At 34.7% G+C, this 19,692-nt stretch overlaps 1 protein-coding gene and 1 non-coding gene across 2 annotated transcripts in view; one reads left to right on the forward strand and one right to left on the reverse strand.

Annotated features, from left to right (window-relative positions):
- Nucleotides 1-19,692, forward strand: part of Gpr137c (G protein-coupled receptor 137C) — a 59,668-nt gene that overhangs the window by 34,821 nt on the left and 5,155 nt on the right. Inside the window, exon 4 of the mRNA XM_004835531.4 lies at nucleotides 19,313-19,462. Within this exon, the coding sequence (XP_004835588.1) occupies nucleotides 19,313-19,462 (150 nt within the window). The remainder of the gene's footprint in view (nucleotides 1-19,312; nucleotides 19,463-19,692) is intronic.
- LOC147828841 (U6 spliceosomal RNA) lies at nucleotides 6,777-6,883 on the reverse strand. Its single transcript, XR_015450107.1, has one exon. It is a non-coding gene; the product is annotated as a U6 spliceosomal RNA (small nuclear RNA).

Raw genomic sequence — 19,692 nt, forward strand, 5'->3', positions numbered from 1 at the left:
GAAGGCAGAGCTATTTATTATTCATGTTGCCCTTGGTGCCTCATTTGAGTGTCAACTAATTTTATTTGAATGTGACTTACAAATTTTTATTTTTATCCAATTTTTCTTAACTGCCTTTGGATATTGCCACCAGCTTAAGTGCCATTTTCTTACTACTTGCAACTTGTACCTCTCTATATCTCTAATTTTGTCATTATCGTCATGTGTAATTATTATCATTGACTCGGACTCAAATTTGAAGTATTCTAATGTTTCCTTATTCCTTCTTTTGTGCAACTAATTCCTGTCAACTTTTTTACATCAAAATGTCTCTCAGTTTTTCTCCATATGCATACCTTGATAGGGAAAGGAACATATTAAGCACAACTATTAATATCTATAATGCACCAGAAAGATTCTTTCTTCACATTATCTCTAAACAATTACGTGAAGTGATCTGTGATATTGTGATATAATGAGAAATATATATTTGGTCCCTGCCCCTGGTTCCTGGCACACAGTGCCTTAAAACCCATAGAACCTTTGCAGTGATTAGAGTATCTTTTGCAAGATGGCGGGTAGCTCGGGCCCCTAGATAGCTTCCCAATGGGCATTGGTTACAAGAGAGACCTAAGCATGATTAGTGGGTTGAATGCCAGCCCTAACCCACTATCAGCTTGTAAAGAGAACAAATTTGTTTTGTTCCACAGTTTTAGAGGTTCTGGCCCATGACTGTTTTGCCCTGTTATTTGGGGCCTGTTTTGAGGCAACTCGTCATGGTAGGAACATGTGGTAGAAGAAAACCCACTTAGGTCACGCCCAAGGAAGCAAAAAATTATATTAAAAAGTAGAAAAATAAAGGGCAAGAGTCCCATAATCTCCTTTTGAAACTTATTCCCAGTGACCTAAGGTCCTCTTACAAGGCCTTACCTCCCAAGATTTTATCATCTCTCAATAAAGCCACCCTGGGGATCTAGCCTTTGATATATGGGACTTTAGGGGATTTAAGACTATGTATAGCACATGGCTATGAAATAAAGTGTCAATAGGGCCAGGGATTTAGCTCAGTGGTTCCTCCTCCTGCCTTGAAAGCACAAGGTCCGGAGTTCAATCCCCAGTACCAAAAATAAATAAAGCCTCAATAAAAACCCCAAAGGATAGATCTTGGGGAGCTCGCAGATTGCTGAACTATGGAGGTTCTTGGAGTTGGCATAGACAGCATGGGGCTCAGTAGCCCGTCCCCATGCCTGCCCTACACATTTTTTCCATTTGGGTCTTTACATGCATTCTTGGTAAATATCCCTTAAAATAAGCTAGTGAATGTATTTCCCTGAGTTCTGTGAGCTGCTCTAGCAAATTAATCTAACCCAAGGAGAGGGTCACTGGAACCCCAGATCTACACCAGTTGGTTATACATGACAACCTATTACTTGAGATTGGCATCTGAAGAGGGGGGAGGTCTTGTGGGACTGACCCTTCAACCTGTGGGATCTGATGCTATCTCCAAGCAGATAATGTCAGAACTGAAATAAATTATAGGACATTCACTTGTGTCCTCTGGAGAGCTGCATGTTGTTGAGGAGAAATACAGCACATTTTGGTGGAGTGAAAGACTGCTTTTTGCTTCAGATGGTTTTATTCTTTTTTTTTTTTTTGGTACCGGGGATCGAACTTGGGTCCTTGCGCTTGTGCAGCAGGCTACAAAACCACTGAGCTAAATCCCCGGCCCCAGATGGTTTTATTCTTATTAAAAATAAGAGAGAAAGGGGGACAGGCTGTTCTTGATTATTCAAATAAGGTTCTCGCCTATTCTGATTACTATTTTATCACCCTATTTTGTTACTTTCGTAACCAAAATTATTGTCCATTTGTTTGCACAAATTTTTCTGGGTTTTTTCTCCTAAAGTACAAACTGAAAGTAGTTCTCTAGTCTCTAGTTCATTTTCCCAACCTTTTTGTTTAAAATAATCCCTGACATATAGTGGGTGTTCTTTTTTTTTTCTGGTACTGGAGATTAAACCCAGGCACTTACACTGTGTTACATTTGCAGCCCTTTTTTATTTGTTTGTTTATTGAGACAGGATCTAGCAAAACTGGCCAGGCTGACCTTGAACTTGTAAGCCTCCTGCCTCAGCCTCCTGAGTAGCTGGGATTTCAGGCATCCACCCCACCAGGCCCAGTTTTAAGAGGGATTTTTTAGTAAATACATTCCATGCTTGCAAATAGTCTATGACAGAGCAGCTTTAATCTAGTAACTAGGGAAATTCAAACTTTCCCTCTGAAAGTTTGATAACCAAATCTTCTGAAAAAAAATTAAAAGGAAAAACACAGACTCTTACCACTAGCTCAGCCAGATTCCGAAAGCAGAGCAGCAGCCCAGGAGGCTGACCAGGAAGAAATTTCTTCACTGTTTGCCCGTTTGCCAGGTCTTAAGCTATCCTCACCGCAGCTTTTGAAGGAGCAAAGCAGTTTTGGTTTTTGCCAAAACCACAGGGGCTAAGGGAACTTCTCCTGCCCCATCTGAAGATTTGGGTTTTGTTAAAATAAACTGGCAACAGACAGATCAACGTGAGAAAAAGCATGCAAATTGGTTACTATGTGCCGAGGAATCATATAAAATATAACACTCAAAGAAGAGTCCCATGATTAAGCTTTAAATACCATCTTCATTCGGGTAAAGGAAGTGGAGAGCTATAGCAGTTTTACAGGGGTAGCATTTCTGGGGGACATGAGTAGGCCCAAAGAACAGACAGGTCTGCAGCAAGCTTCCTCTGGACCCTAGGCATGGTATTTGATTTTCAGTGTTTTAATGGTTAGTCCTTTCTGGTTCATGAGATTTCATAACCATTTCATACCTTCTGAGTTATGGGAGAGAAAGAGAATCAAAGATGAAATGGGATAAGGAAAGGTAGGACAGACTTTAGTTCAGAGACTGTTTCTCCACTCAGCATTTCAAAGTGCCACGCTTTGGGATACCATTTTCTGAGCCCCAACATTACCAAAGGAGCTTTCACAACTGAGTTGTGTCAGAGCAAAGTGAACCACTAAACAGGCCCAAGGTCACATAATTGGACCAGCATTCAAATTCATGTCTGACCACAGGTCTCTTACTATAACCCTGTTCCTAATAATCCCGACTTGATTCCATTTGTATGACCCTGTGCTCATACTCTTTTAGGTAGACATGTACAAAGAATTTAATTCACATGTGTATGTTAGTATGCTTGTGTGCGCGTGTATGTGTGCGTATACTGAGGATCAAACCCCGAGCCTTGTTCTCTACCATTGAGCTCTGCCTCAGCCCTGTTTGTATGCTTATTAAAGGCATTATTCCACGTAAATTCATACTAGAGTTGTTTTGGTGGTGCTGGGGATTAAGCACAGGGCCTTACATATGCTAGGCAAGCGCTGTATCACTAAACTACATCCCTAGCCATACTACACTCTGCAAGAATAAACCATTTTATATGCTCTCATCAGTGTATGAGTGAACCTTACTTCCTCTGGCCCACTAGTATTTGCTTTCAAATTTTATTAATTTTGGTTACTTTCACTGATAAGCTTTTAAAGTTTTAATTTATCTTTAATTAATTGATAGGCATATATAATTCCATGCAGAGATTTACTATCCACTTTTCTGTGTACTGTTATTGTTAAAGTAAACTATTTCTTAGTGACTTACAGGCAGAATCTAGGCATTTATTCTTTGTTTGGCATATGTTTTCTCTGTGCACTAAAATGTTGCTTTTGTTAAGAATAATAACTGAGTGTTAAGAGATGTTTAATCTTATTAAATCTTTCTCACTATTCATATTGCTACAATACTGTTTTTCTAGTCTAAAAATAAACTATTTGACTAATTTCCTTATGTTCCTTAAATTTTGAAAAGAATCATTTGATAACTTCTTTTAATTTTTATGTCAATTTATTATATTATTTAAACTTTTATTAAACATAGACTTGAAGCAAAATTATACGATTTTCCCCCTTTTTTGTTGTCCTTGTCATGTTTTAGAGTATAAGCATATTTATCTCATGAACTGAGGTGGGTAATATATACCCTGTATAATACAAAGTAGTGGTGATTTAAACTCTAGGGTCTTAATGCCTCTGTTTAAATCAGAATTCTACCACTTATTGTGACTTTAACCTCCCTGTCCATATTTAATCTAGAGATAATATAGTAACAATCTCCACAGTAGTGTTGCCAGGAGAAAGTGGTAAATACAGGAAGTTGTAGTATACTACCTGGCACTACAGTAGTACAAAGGTTAGCTGCTATTATTTTTATCTTCAGATTTTGACACAGTTTATAGAATAGAGTTATTCTCAGAAGATTTGAACAAATCCTTCCACTTGGCAGAAGACTGTTTTTTGGTAATTTTTTTGATTCCTTTTGTTTTTTGCCTATCCATTAACAGGTTTTATTTCCACCAGACCTGGTGTTTTTATAGTTTAATAGACAATCATATTATCATTATTATTTAAAAAATTTTCTGCGTGTAATATAATAGAATATGTCAACATAAAAGAATATGATTTAAAATTTAGACAGCAATAATGACACCAATGACAATATCTATACAGTATCTGGAACTCAGTGTAAATATAACTTTATACCCTGACTTTCCCCTTATACTAGGAAAGCATTTTCTCATGATAATAACAAAGGTTGCATTAACATTTCATCATAGGGAAAAGTTTAACTCTTGTCTACTGATAGTCCTGTGTTTTTAAGCCACCATGATGTTAATTTTCTTCCAAGTTAGTTTTCTTTTACTTTTTAAAAAAATAAAAGTGAGGAGTTTCAGTAATTACATCTGGAACTGTCTACCTCAGTCAGTTTACAGAGCACTTAAGTATTCTTTATGTTATCTTTTTCATTACTTATTTTTTTAATTTGTATTTTTTCTTTAAGCAACTAGAATAGTAGTATGATTAGATTCTCTTTTTCAATTTAGCACTTTTACTTGTTTTTTAAACAGTAATTATTGCCAGTTTGAATGGTTTCTTTCTGTTATTTTTTTCTTTCTTAAATATTTAAAGTTATGTTGTTCCACATTTTTGTGTTTATACAGATACTTAATTCATTCTTTTGTAAACTAATATAGGTATTCAAAGCAATATGTTCTCTCAAGTACTGTTTGGCAGCTTTCCACAATCTTAAAATATTATAGCAACATCTCTTATTTAACAAAAACAAAGAAAATTTATGTTTGGATTTCAGCCATGTCTCAAATATTGAATATATACACATCAGTGTGAATTAAATATTACCTCTATAGGTTTTCCTTCAGCTCATCTTGGAAGAAAATATAAAATTCAGACATTTGTCTTCTCTGGGCTCCCTTACTTCTATAGAAAGTTAAATCAGTTTCACCCTCTGCTTGCTTGTCTTTGAACCTAAATCTGGTCTACTAAATAATGTAGAATTTCTGTACTCTAGGTTCTTGCCAGAGAAAACAAACTCTCACAAATTAATAAATTCACAACATAATTGTCAGAGAATTGACCTGAAAGATGTGAAGTCTGTCCATTTCTTTGTCTATTCTACATTTTATGCTCAGCCCTATCCACATCATTGTAAATTTTTTGTACAAAGACTACATCGTACCCTAGGTAGAGCTATCTTCTGCAGCTTACACTTGATATCATGCTTTGGCCTGCATCAAGGTATGTGTAGGAAATGTCTTGTAAGGGTTCTAAAATCAATAATCTATAATGTTGAAGGTATTGCCTACACAGTATCTTTTTCTCTGATCTAGTAACCAGGAAAAATAGTGTTGATTAAATCCTTTTTTTCCTCTTGCTACTGTGTTGTTCAGAGACAGAAACATGTCTCACCTCTATCAATTGTAAATGACCTTATGGCACCCATTTTTTATTCCGACACTATCTTAACTTTCATGTTTCTTACCCTGTCCCATACACACACCCACTCATATATACACATATACATACTTGGGGGGGTGTATGCATCTTTTTGTGTGTTTATCTAACTACTCAAATTCTCATTTCCAATGAGAATGATATAAACTAAAAAACTGGATTGGATGTACTTTTAGATATGTTTATATTTTGGGGGGTATTTTGATTTTTGAAATTAATATGCAAAGACTTTAGTGACAGGCAGCTTATCATAGGGATTAAAAGATGGAAACCTGAAATCAGAGAGAAATGGATATAAATCCCAGCTCTGCTGCTTATTTCCTGCATGACCTTAGATAAGTAATAGCATCTTTAAGGTTCCTTTTCCTGATCTGTATAATAGAGATAATGTTGATCTCTTGGGTTACTATGAGAATAAGAGAAGTATCTATCTTATAAGGTTGTTATGAGGATTAAATGAAAATGCATGTAAATTACTTAGCCTAGCATTTAGGAAGTATTTATGAATCTTAGCTATTATGGTACTAAGAGATGGTAACCTATCTTCAAAAAGTTCTTGAATACTTAAAAATGTTGGGAAAATTTACCTAGAAAGGGGTCCAGTATATTTAATCAGATTTTCAAAAGGAATAGTGACTCCCCAAAAGAATCAGAATCACTGAAGAACAAAATTTTTTTGACTAGTTTAATTTTACATGACAGAACCTTATTAACACACCATTCCTCCCTGATTTTTATAAAGATTAAGTCTCTTGATTACATCTCATTCAATATTTAACTTGTTTTTCTCAGGGACTTTTGGGACAAGTAGGGTTAAAATTGTAAAATGGCCTGTCTCTTCTGCATCGTGTCTCTTTCTCTCCCAGGGGATCGGGGCCCCAGGGGACAGGGGTCTTTGCTCAGAATCTAAAACTATAGGAGGCTTCACAGGATGTGCATGCCGTCTTTGCACAGGGATCCTGCTACTCTTCTCTGAGTCATGCCAATTTAAACACATGTGCTGCTGAAGTAGCTTCTTAATTACATGTATATTCTTGTTCTTAAGTCTGCCATCCCTTTCATTACAGCTTCAGTCTTATGCTTGCATTGGTAAGATAGATCTAATACTATTTTTCACTTTTTGTCTATTGATACAATGCCGTGTGTCTCATTAACTTAGACAAAATATTATGGAGTTTGTTTTCCAATTGCTAGTGAGCACTCCCATTTCTAGGGTAGCTCAAATAGATTACATTTATTGACATGACTGTTAGTGTTGATTTTTTTTCTCTCATTAAGTCTTTTATTGCTGCTTGCCTTTGTCTGTATGATTTCTGTACATGTGAATTTATTTACTTTTATCAGAATTATAACTTTCAACATGAAAATGCATGCTAGTAGAACTATTTTTATTCTACTATTTTTCAGAAAAAACGAATAAGAGAATATAGAAGACATGCCATTTTTAAAGGACAAAATAACTCAAACACAAAAAGGTTCAAACCAATGATAGATGTTTAGTCCCCAGGGTGGCCACGTTGGGATTCTAAAAACCACTCAAAGACTGGATGAGAATAAAAGTTAAGCTTTTAGCCTTAAATATCTGCCAGGAAGATGCACAATTTTATATTTGGATAAGAGTGTAAAAAGAAACATTGTCTGATTGTCAAGATTAGCTTGTCTCCTGACCCAGTCTGCCATTTGCAAATAATGCATTTTCTCCCTCCCTCTTGAATTCCTAACAGTTTTAATTATAGTCAGCCCATGCCTTCATATCTGTGTGTTCTTTATGAATTCAATCTAGCACAGGTCAAAGATATTCAGAAAAAAAATGTATATGTACTGAAAATAGACTTTTGTCAGTAGTCCCTAAATAATATAGTGTAAATTCTATTTACATAGCATGTACATTATATTGGGTATTATAAATAATCTAGAACTAGTTTAAGGTATACAGGAGGATGTGTATGGGTTAGATGTAATTACAGTGCCATTTTTTATATAATGGACTTGAGCATCCCTGGGTTTAAATATACAGGGATACTGGAACTGATCCCTTGTGGATATGGAGGAGATAAGACACAAATTTGTGAATATGTAAACCTTCCTTTAGTGCGTTCACTCCATTCCTGATCTTTGCTATTTAATATATAGGGATGGGAGCCAGCATCAGTATCTTTCAGAGAAACAGTAATATCAACCAAATATAATTTGAACTAGCCAACAAATCCTATAGGACTAAAGCAGTGATGTAGGATCACTTAGGCCATAACTGAAGACTAAATACTACTATATTAGTGTCTCTTCTGCCCCCTTGAAATAGAACTAACTAGAATTAGGAGATGATGGAAAAAATATGGGTTGCATTATTCCCTATAATAGGTGTGATTGTCACCTTTCCAATATTCTGTTATAATTTCTCTCTGGCAATACTAGCATTTACTTTATCCACCTCAAGCTGTAGAATTTCTTTAGTTTGCTGCTTCAGTTACTCCAGCTGTTATACTCCCAGTGTTACTTGATGTTCTCTTGCTAAACTGATCTACCACACATTTGTCTCATTTGAAAAATTCTTTAAACTTGGATTTATATGTTTTATCTACTCCTAAAATCATGTTTCCCTTGTATTTCTAGGCTCTCTTACTGTATTATTTCACATTTTCAGAACTGTTTTATTTTTCCATGGCCAGAAGGTCTACACCAGGATCATAGGAACCAGAGGTCTAATTTCATTGTATTTTTGCAGCATTAAATTTGAAACTTTCGAGGCCTTATAAATTATCAAAACATATTTAAAATGTATTCATTGAGAATATTTTGTGCTCTTTTTTAATGTTTACTTGGGCAATTTAAATTTCAAAATGGAAAATAGTACTTGTAAGATGATTTAAGAGAATATGTGGAGGATTCTGCTTCTGATGATGACTGAGATTGCTCCTGGGGAATCAAGCCTTCCACAGATAGCGATGATAAATTCTGGACAAAATATAAAAAGCACTGAAGGCACTGGAGAGCAACCCTCAGAAGAAGAAAATGACACTGAGAGAGTTTCCTATTTATTATAGCTTCTTGCCTAAGGGGAAGTCCCATCCATGAGGGAGCCCAAACAAGAAGAGAAACCCACTGTCTTACTGGCTTGAAAAATCAGAAGATAAGATTCTAGTAGTTTAACTACCATAGATAGAAACTACTAGAATCTCAGGAAGAAGACAGACAAATAAAGGAAGCCCCATATTCTGGTTATAATTTCTTTTTTTCTTTTTTTTTTTTGGTACTGGGGATTGAACTCTGGACCTTGTGCTTGCGAGGCAGGCAGCAGAACCACTGAGCTAAATCCCTGGCCCTTCTGGTTATAGTCTCTACCAAAATTTTCTCTGATACCTCAACTACACATGGATAAGACAAGCTCCAAGCAGCACAAATAAGGATAAGGCATTGAACTGAGGTTTCAGCTGTTATTTGTGCATGGGAGGCAGAGTTTGGAATCTTAAGTCCAGCCAAGATTGTTGTTTGCTAAAAGAAACAAAAATCAATACATTTTAGAGGAATATAACAGAATCCAGACTCTTTAAAATACATTACTCTATCCAGGACACAATCCAAATTAACAAGATAATATAAAAGAACAGAAAAGATATAATTCCTCCAGAGCAAAAACAAAACTTCAAAAGGCATTTAATGGGGACAACTCACCCCCCAAGGGACCAGGATTTTGGATCAGACAGGGATTTTATAATATGCTCAAGAAACGGAAGATACCCTTGGATGAGTAAATAAATAGAAGTGTCAAGAGAAATAAAAGCTATGGAAAAAAACCTCAGGGGCTGAGTTGTAGCAGGTTTGTCTAGTATGCACAAGGCACTGGGTCCAATCCCTAGTTCCTCAAATAAACTAGAACTAAAGCTACAGTATTTAGGATAAATAACTCACTAGTTGTACTTAACATCAGATTAGTGAGGAAAGAGTCAATGAATTTAAGGATAAATCAATAGAAATTATCCAATCTAAACAGAAGAGGACAGCGAAAGATCATAACAAATGAACAGACCCTCAGCATCTAATTGTGTATAATTACAATTCCTAAAAGAAAGAGGAAGTAGATAAAACTAGAAAAAAATATTTTAAGAAATAATGACCTAAATTTTCCAATTTTTTTAAAGACATAAATTTTCAATTTCAAGAAGCTCAGCAATTCTAATCAGTATAAATATAAAGAAAAAGTAAAGAAAATTCATCATAGTCAAATTGCTTTACAGTGAAAATAAACAGAATATTTTAAAAGCAGTCAGAAAAAAATGAGTTACAGACTTACATCGGGGAACAGTGATTCAAACACCTGACTTCTCATCAGGAACAATGGCAGCCAGAGACATGGAAACATCTTTAAATGTCAACTCTGAAATCCATATCAAGTGACAGTATTCTTAAGAACAACAGAGAAATAACATTTTCAGATAAAAGGAAACTAAGGTCATTACAAGCATGCCTGCACTACAAAAAATGCTAAGAAATGCTCGCATCGGCAGCACATATACTAAAATTGGAACAAAAAATGCTAAGAAAATTCTATAGACTGAAGAAAAATAGCTTGAATTCCATCTCTTCAGGAAGAAAGAACACAAGAAATAGTAAATGTGTGGGTAAATATAATTTCTTAATTTCTTTAAAATATATATGACTGTGTAAAACAAAATTATAACAATACTATGAGATTTATAGATTTAATATATAATTATTTTTATATAACAACTATGGCATACGGACAAGAGGTAAGACTATAAAAAGTTAAGGATATATGTTATAATCTCTAGAGCAATGGTTCTCAAACTTTTTGGTCTTGAAATCTCACTACACTTGTAAAAATTATTAAGGATCCTAAAGAGGTTTATCTATTTATCTATTGATACAAAATTATAAAAATATTCATTTTAAAATATAATAAACCATTAATACATATTAATATAAGTAACTATGCAAAATAAGCTTGCCTTCCAAAACAAAGCAAAAAATAGTGAGATTGGCATTGTTTTACATTTTGCAAGTCTCCTTAATTGATGTCTGACTTAATAGAAGACAGCTGGATTTTCATGTCTGCTTCTGCATTCAGTCTGTTGTGATACATTGTGTAGGTTAAAGTGTATGAAGAAAGTCCACCTTCACAGATATATGTAGTTAGAAAGTGGAGAATTTTAATAGACTTTTCAGGTAATTATGAATATCGTCTTAAATACCACACCAAAATTCGGAAGTGGAAGTTTCTGAAAGGCTAGTTGCCATATGGAATCTAAAACTATATTATCGAACAATTTGTACTCTCCATGACTCTTGCCCTTTGATTAATTCTGTAACATCATGCATCAGTCATTTGGAAGGGAGAGGTTACAGATCTGGAAAATGTATATTTCATTAGATAACGTTCAAAAATAACGTGTCAGTATCACACTGTCTCAGAAAAGTCAAATTGGGGAAAGCTGTCGATCATGGATACAAATGTGTACAAGTTTCCCAAAATTTTAACTTCTACCTGAAAGTTCAAATTTTATCATTGGCAGCAAATACTGCCAGATGTTTTCTTTGAAGTGATAGGTTCATTTTGTTCATTTTGGGGGAAAAATATGTTCATTTGCCATATCTAAATAACCATTGTTTGTCTGCCATGGTTGTGCGTCAAGTAAAAAAAAAAAAAGTGGCTAACAGAATTTCTTCAGAGGCATATCTCATCTCATCATGCAGAATATTAAATAGACAAGCATCCTTACATGAAACTGACTTTCTTTTTCCACTATGAGTGTATGCATGTTATATACAGTTCAACACACTGCTTTGATTCACGCTAGGGCCCAGCAGCTTGACCTAACACTGTTTTTTGTACCATTTGTGAAAATATCCACACTATCCATTTCCAGCCATTTTTCTTATCCCATACTGAAACTCTACCCATTAAGCAATAACTCCCCATCACTAAGATAATAATCCGTTCTTAAATATGAAACTATATAATTTTTTCATTATAGAGTAAAATATTAAATTCTAAAATAAGTTTTATATCAAATTTTTTAAGTTTTTGAAGAAAATTCTAAATATTGTAAGACAAATCAAGATGATACACATATTCCTGTATCTCCATGTAGGTACAAGAAAAATTGTAGGATTTCAAAATGAAATTTATTAAATGATAAAGTAGACTCAGTGGATAGTAGATGTAACTGAAAGAAACTAGCAAAAATTCAGTAAAAGTACAGAGAACAAACTGAGTTAATCTGAAAATGTACATAATTACACCCTAACACACAGTGATATCATCATTTATCATGTAGCCTCTGGAAATCTCTGTTGTACATGGAAGAGAATGAGAGACAAAAGGGGAAATAAAGTCCTAGTATGTTTTAAAATAGTTTTGATTTTTATCTTTACCTGCCTTGGACAACACCTTAAGAACTGCTGCTCGAGGGACCGGGGATTTAGCTCAGTGGTTTTGCCGCCTGCTGCGCAAGTGCAAGAACCCGAGTTCGATCCCCGGTACCAAAAAAAAAAAAAATAGCCATCTATGTATAGCTCTCAGAATGTAATTATCTATAAAGATAGGTTGAAAATAAAAAGATGGAAACTAATATGCATTTGGTAAGCATAGAAGGATACATTAATATTACATAAAATAGACTTTTAAAGAGTATTACCAGATATAAAAAGATACACTTCATTAGGAAGGAAAGAATATTACCAGATATAAAGAGGTATATTTCATCAAAAAGACTTTATATTCATAAATAAGGACATGAAACCAATAACAGGGAAAAATAGGCAAATTAATCATAATTTAAGATTTTAATATCCCATCCTTGGCAATTGATAGAACATTAGTATACATGGAAAGTCTCTGTCAATGCCCTTGTACTAATCGATGTCTAGTAGCTGGAAAATGCACAATCTTTTGAATTCAGCATGGAAATTGTCATCAGAAACAGCGCACCCTGAAACAAGGCTCAACACATCCACAAAGACTGGAATCATAATTTTTTTTCTGGCCACAATCCAACTAAATATTAATAACAATATAATTGCATATATATGGATTCTATACATATATGTAAATTATACAACATAATTCTAAATAGCATATGAAGAAAAGAAATCACAAAGAAAATTTTAAAATACTTGAAACTGAAGGCAGGCTAAAGAAATAAAATATGTCAGAATTTGTGGGATACAATTAAATAGTGCTTGAGAGAAAATACAGCTTTAAATACTCCATTACAGGGCTGGGGATTTAGCTCAGTGGGTCCACCGCCTGCCTCGCAAGTGCAAGGTCCCAAGTTAGATCCCCAGTACCAAAAATAAATAAATACTCTGTTAGAAAAAAGAAAGATATAAAATCAATGACATACATTTCCTCCTTAGAAACTAGGGAAGGGAGAACAGGGAGAGGATTTTTAAAAATGAGGCAAGGGGCTGGGGATTTAGCTCAGTGGTGCCGCCGCCTGCCTCACAAGTACAAGGTCCCGAGTTCGATCTCTGGTACCAAATAAATAAATAAATAAATAAATAAATAAAATGAGGCCAAATTAAATAGAAGAACTAAAGTAACAAAGATAAAAATAGAAATCAATAAACAATGTAGAAATTAAACCCAAAAGTTAATTCTTTGACTAGATTGACAAATTTGATCTACAGAAAAATAAAGGAAGAAAAATGCAAATTTCCAGTGTCATGAATAAAAGAGAGGATTACCACTGTAGATCTTACAGACATTAAAATAAAAATAAGTGACTCTTATGAATAACTCTTTACCAGCAAGTTTGACAAGTTAGGTGAAATGAAATTCTTTAAAAAATACAACTGGGAAGGGAGCAGGTAGTTCAGTGGCAGAACTGGTGCCCTGTATTCAATTTCCAGTTGACATTTTTTTAAAAAGTAATGAAATCAGCAGATGAAATATAAAATCTGAGGAGCCTGATATTATTAAAGAAATTAAATTTGTTATCAAAAGTTTCCCTCAGTGAAAACTCGAGGCCTGTTGGTTTCACTGGTTAATTCTATTTAGTGAACAAACAGGCTGGGAACAGTGGCATGTGCCTATAATCCCAGCTCCTTTGAAGGCAGAGGCAAGAGGATCACACAAGGCCAGGAGTTAAGGCCAGCCTAGGAAACATAGCAAGAGCTTAATCTCTCAAAGAAAAAAAGATAAAAAGTAACACCAATATTAAGCAAATTCTTAGAAAATAGAAGAGAGCTAGGCATGGTGGCACACACCTATAATCCTAGAATTCTGGAAGGTTGGGGTAGGAAGATGATAAATTCCAGCCCAACATAGGCAATTTAGAGACTTAGCAAGACGCTCTCAAAAAAAAAAACAGGTCAAGGCAAAGTTCCTGGGTTCAGTCCTCAGTACTGCAGTGACAGAGAAGAAGAGGAAGAGGAGGAGGAGGGAGGGAGAGGGGAGGGAGAAAGAGAAACTTCTTAACAGGTTTCACGAGGCCAGCATTACCCTGTTACCAAAACCTGACAAAAATATTACAAACTAAATAAAAACTACAGGCTGGTATCCTTTATATTTATCCTTTATATTTAGACTCAAAATCTAATCAACATATAACAAGGACAGTACATCAAGACCAAGAGAGATTTATCAAGGAATGAACATTGGTTTAGCATTTAAAAATTAATTATAGAATTCATCCCATGAAGAGAACAGAACAAAGGAGAAAAATCCACATAATCATGCCAATAGATGTAGAAAAAGCATTTGACAAAATTGAGCACCCTTCAAAATTAAAAAATAAATCAATAGAGAATAGAAGAGAATTTCTCCTCTATTTGATAAAAAAAGAAATTTATTTTTAAAACTCCATAATAGCATTCTTAAATAGTGAATGTTCTGTCCCCAGTATTGGGAACCAAGCAAGGCTGTTGGCTGCCACCATTTTCATTCAATATTCCAGGAAAGAAAGGAAGAAACAAACAAAAATTGGAAATGAAGAGGTAAAATTTTTTAAAGTTGATTCCAATAGTTTTAAGAATTTTCAAGAACCAAGCAATACCTCCATCCTGACAACTACAAAATATTGCTTAGAAAAGTTAAAGACAACCTAAATAAATGAAGAGCTATGTCATATTCATGGAGTGGGAGATACAGGATTGCAAGGATAGCAATTCTCTTCAATTTAATCTAAAAATTGAATTCAATTTGAAGTGTAATTTTATCGTGCATTTTTTTAAAAAATAGAAATCGACAAGTTGACAAACTCACGTTGTATACATTAAATATATACAAGCTTTTTCCATGTCAATCATAACTCAATAAAGTAGGTTTTTTTGGTTTTTGGTTTTTGTTTTGTACCAGGGATTGAGCTCGCATCCTTGCACTTTCGAGGCAAGTGACAGAACCACTGAGCTAAATCCCCGGCCCATCAATAAAATAGATTAAAAAAAAAAGTTGGTGAGGCACGGGGGCACACACCTGTGATCCCAGCACTCTGAGAAGGTAAGGCAAGAGGATTGCAAGTTCCAGCCTAGCCTAGGCAATTTATCGATTTAATGAAACTGTCTAAAAATAAAAATATAAAAAAGGGGCTGGGGATGTAGCTTAGTGCAAAGGCCCTGAGTTCATCCCCAGTGACTAGAAAGAAAAGGAAGGGAGGGAAGAAGGAAAACAGAATGAAAGCTTAGAAATCCATCCATGCTCATGTGGTTTGTTTTGAAAAAGATGCTAAAAGTAATCCTATGGGGAAAGAAATTATTCTTAACTAATAGTGCTGGAGCAACTGGATATCTATATGGGACAGAATGAACCTCCTCATGGATCTCAGACTTAAATGTAAATGGAAAAAGTCAAAAGATTCTAAAAGATAACAGGAGAATACCTTTATAGCTTGAGTACAGGCAAAGATTTCTTAGGTCTCTGAAAGTAATAACCACAGATCTTGTACAAGCTAGGCACTAGTTCCTTGTCAGATATATGTGCTACAAATATTTTCTTTAAACCTGTGTCTTGCCTTTGTATTTCTTCGGTGTAGTATTTTGATGAGAAATTTAAATTTTTTTTTTTTTTTGGTACCGGGGATCGGACTCAGGGCCTTGCTCTTGCAAGGCAGGCACAGTGCCACTGAGCTAAATCCTCAGCCTGAGAAATTTAAAATTTTAATTAAGTCTGATATATTGACATTCTTCTATGGTTATTACTTCCATAACAACCCAGTTTAGAAGTGTCCAAAAGATCTGAATAGATTCAAAAACCAATAGCATTATATTAGTCATCAGGGTAAGACAAATTCAAACCAGAATATTACTAAAAATAAAATAACTAAAAATAACCAGAAAAGACTAGCACCCCCAAGTGAGCCCTAGGATTATACAGTCAAATGAAACAACTGGAACTCTCATATTTTCTTGGAAGTATAAAATTGTGCAACCATTGGGAAAATCTCTGGTAATTTCTTAATATATCTGAGTTTATACCTATCATATGACCCATGAATTTCACTCTTAGGTATTTGTTATCGACAAAATAAAAGCATATATCCACAAAAAAATGTACAGGAGTGTTCCCAGAAGCTGTCCATCAACAGAATATGAATACAGGAATTGTTGTATAAACAAACTCATATAATGATACAGTAAGATTGGTGAAATTAATTGTCCTGATTTGCCTGGAAGTTTTTTTCCAGAACTAACTTTAAGTGCTTACCCCTGGAAACTCCTGAGCAAACCAGGAAGACTCACTCGGTCAACCCTCAGCGATAAGAACTGGCCGCTGATACATCCAGCAATGTGAATAAACCCTAAAACATACTGGCGAGTGAAACCTGCAAGAGTGCATATTCTGTGATTCCCACTTCTGTGACGTTCTGGAGCAAGCAGAACTGAATTATCAAAAAAGCAGCAGGGGTATTTGTGTCTAGGGGTTGGCTGATGAGGGGAGGGGTGCGTGGGAACCTTCTGGGTTGATGGTAGTATTCTATATTTGGGTAGAGATTTGGGTTATCTGTATTCTAAAAGTATCTGTAAGCAAATATTGAAATCTAGTTAAAAATAGATATTACAGTGCTTAGAAGTGTAGTGTAGCTCTATTCCTGAATATGGCATTTTTTTTTTTTTTTGGTACTGGGGATTGAACTCAGGTCCTTGTGCTTGTGCAGCAGGCGGTGAAACCACTGAGCTAAATCCCTGGCCCTCATATGGCATTTCTTAGAAAGGGTAGGTAGGTGGGTAGGTAGGTGTCAGAGATGGAAGAAGGAAAAATCACTCCTGAAGGATGGCTTGTTAGTGAATGGTTTGCTTCTGATTCTACTCATTTTAGGAAGCTTTTCTCCAACCTTTTGATAACTTTAAAGGTTGCTGGATCCTTATTTTCAATTTTAATTTAAAAATTTTAAATTTTGTAATCCTTTGCAGAATTGATCTTATTTTGTTTTCTACATCAGTGGGTTTATTTTTATGCATGTAATTTGCTACATGTTGTTTTGTTTCAATAATTGCATTGGTATTATTCTTCGATCTTTTCTCTTTTTAGAAAAGTTTTTATAGTACTTACAAGTTAAGCTGTCTCTCCATATTATAGTATATTTTGTTCTAGTAGTCATTTCTCAAAACAGTGGATATAAACTTCTGTGGTTATTTTAGGTAATGGTTACAGGTGTGTTTTCTTCTCTTTCTTTAATAATGTAGTACTTTTGAAATGAAATCTGACCCACAATGAAAGTAACCAGTATGTATGTAATGCAAAAAATGTACTAATAAAAACATTAAATTTGAGGGAGGTGAGGTAGCCTGCACCTGTAATCCCAGATACTCAGATAGCTGAGGAGGGAGATCACTTGAGCCCAGGAGTTTGAGGCCAACCTAGGAAACATAATGAGACCCCATCTAAAAAATAAAACTACATGTTTTAGATTAACTTTTTATTAACATTATCTTGGGGGATTCACAAAAATAAAAATGCATATGCAGAAAATTGGCCTTGATTTTTTCCAAATTTAATCTTTCCTGGGTTTTATTTATTGTCACAGATACTTTTGGTTATTGTAGTAGGTTAGCTCAAGGAAGGTGCTCTCTCAATATCTTTCAAAGTATCTTTTATCTTTTAATTCTTCTTATAAACCTCTAAAATGTGTTGTTCGCATCAGGAAGTCAGTTATAATAATGATTCTCAACCCTGTACCCTTTTGGTAACAAATATTTTTAATAACCTGTTTCTATCCTGAAAATAATAGATTTTCAATGTACTACACATATAAAATTTTAATATAAAGAGGAAATAAAAGGAAAGAAATATTTCAGTGGAGCAGCTGCAAAGACAGTGTTACAAGTGCTTTGCATTGGTCACATATACGACAAGCATTTTGTTGTCAATGTCATGATTTTCTCAAATATTTGAACAACTCAATAAAGTTCTGAACAAAGTACAAGTTTCCATTAGTTTGTACATTATGTATATTTGTTTCTCAAAATTTGTCATGTATTTGAACTATGCAAACAAAGTTTGTTTAAATGTAAACCAAAGTTAGGCTCTGGCCCAGATCGCTAATAGGTTTTTCATCTTTGTGAAAGTTAGAAAAGTCAGTTTGTAGAGAACTCCCCCATGAGTTTCTGGTCATCTAGCATGCCTGAACTTCGTGTGATAAATGGCATAATTACCCCTTAATCTATGACACTCATGACACCTTATTGAGTGTTATTTTGCAGCTAATCTCTTTGACAGTGGTTTCCCTTCTCAGAAAAATGGTTTTTATGCACAAGATAAAATACATAGGATTACAAAGGAAGACAGTTGTATTGAAATACAGACCCCCAGGTTAAGAATATCTACAAGAGGTGGCTATCACACCCTGCTCCAGTGTGTATACCACAGTTGAGGGCCATGAAGTTAGAAGGGCTTTCTATATTTGGGGAAATGGTAAAAGCCGTAAATTTATGTCATGAATTTGAAAGTACCTTTGAGTTTCTAGATTATTTTGGCATCAACATAATGGCCTCAAGAAGGGACTAACATCAACTCTCTAACAGAATGGTGTGAATAGTCTAGGAACTGAATTTCTATTTAATTTTGTATAGGAAACTAAGTGTATCAAATGGACTAATGCTTTTAATGCTTCTATTTTCCATTCTTTCTTATGACTAATCCAACCTCTCTGATTAGCATCAATTAAAGTTCAGATCTTTTGCCAACTTGTCTATTCATGTATTACTTACAGGAATAAGGTAACATTGGGAGAACAAAGTCTTCCTCCAGCTGCCATTTGGCAGATTGACAAAGAACTTATACATATTAACTTATACATATTAAACACAATATGTAATTCTAGGAACAGGAATTGTAAGCCAAGATAATCGAGAGTTTATTTCAACAGATGTCCACTCAGTGCTTTCTAGGAATGCTTTCCAGGATGTGACCATTGTTTTCCATGGATGAGTAGCTTGCCGTGACAAATGTGCAGAATAGCATGATGATGATTTTTATTTTTTTTAGGGTATGTCTCTGTGCCAGACTGTCGTCGTGGGCTCTGTAGTCATTCTTCTCTACTCTTCCAGAGCTTGCTATAATTTGGTGGTGATCACCATATCTCAGGATACATTAGAAAGTCCATTTAATTATGGCTGGGATAATCTTTCAGATAAGGTAAGTACCTACACCACATTTTGCCAATCTACAATTCATACACCTGATAATTCAGTTAACCTTATCTAGAACATTTTAGTGTCTGACTTATACTTTTATGGAATCTCTGACATTAGTGATCATCCTTAAAGCTCTGTTTAAGAATCTTCATTTACACATGATACTTGAAATCACTCTTCCAAGAGAACTTTCTTGAAGTAGTTTTCTTTTTGCAAATAATAGTGTCATAA

This window comes from Heterocephalus glaber, unplaced genomic scaffold (assembly GCF_053883595.1).
Source record: "Heterocephalus glaber isolate CG9 unplaced genomic scaffold, H.glaber_assembly_v1.0 deba00000901, whole genome shotgun sequence".
Lineage (NCBI taxonomy): Eukaryota > Metazoa > Chordata > Mammalia > Rodentia > Bathyergidae > Heterocephalus > Heterocephalus glaber.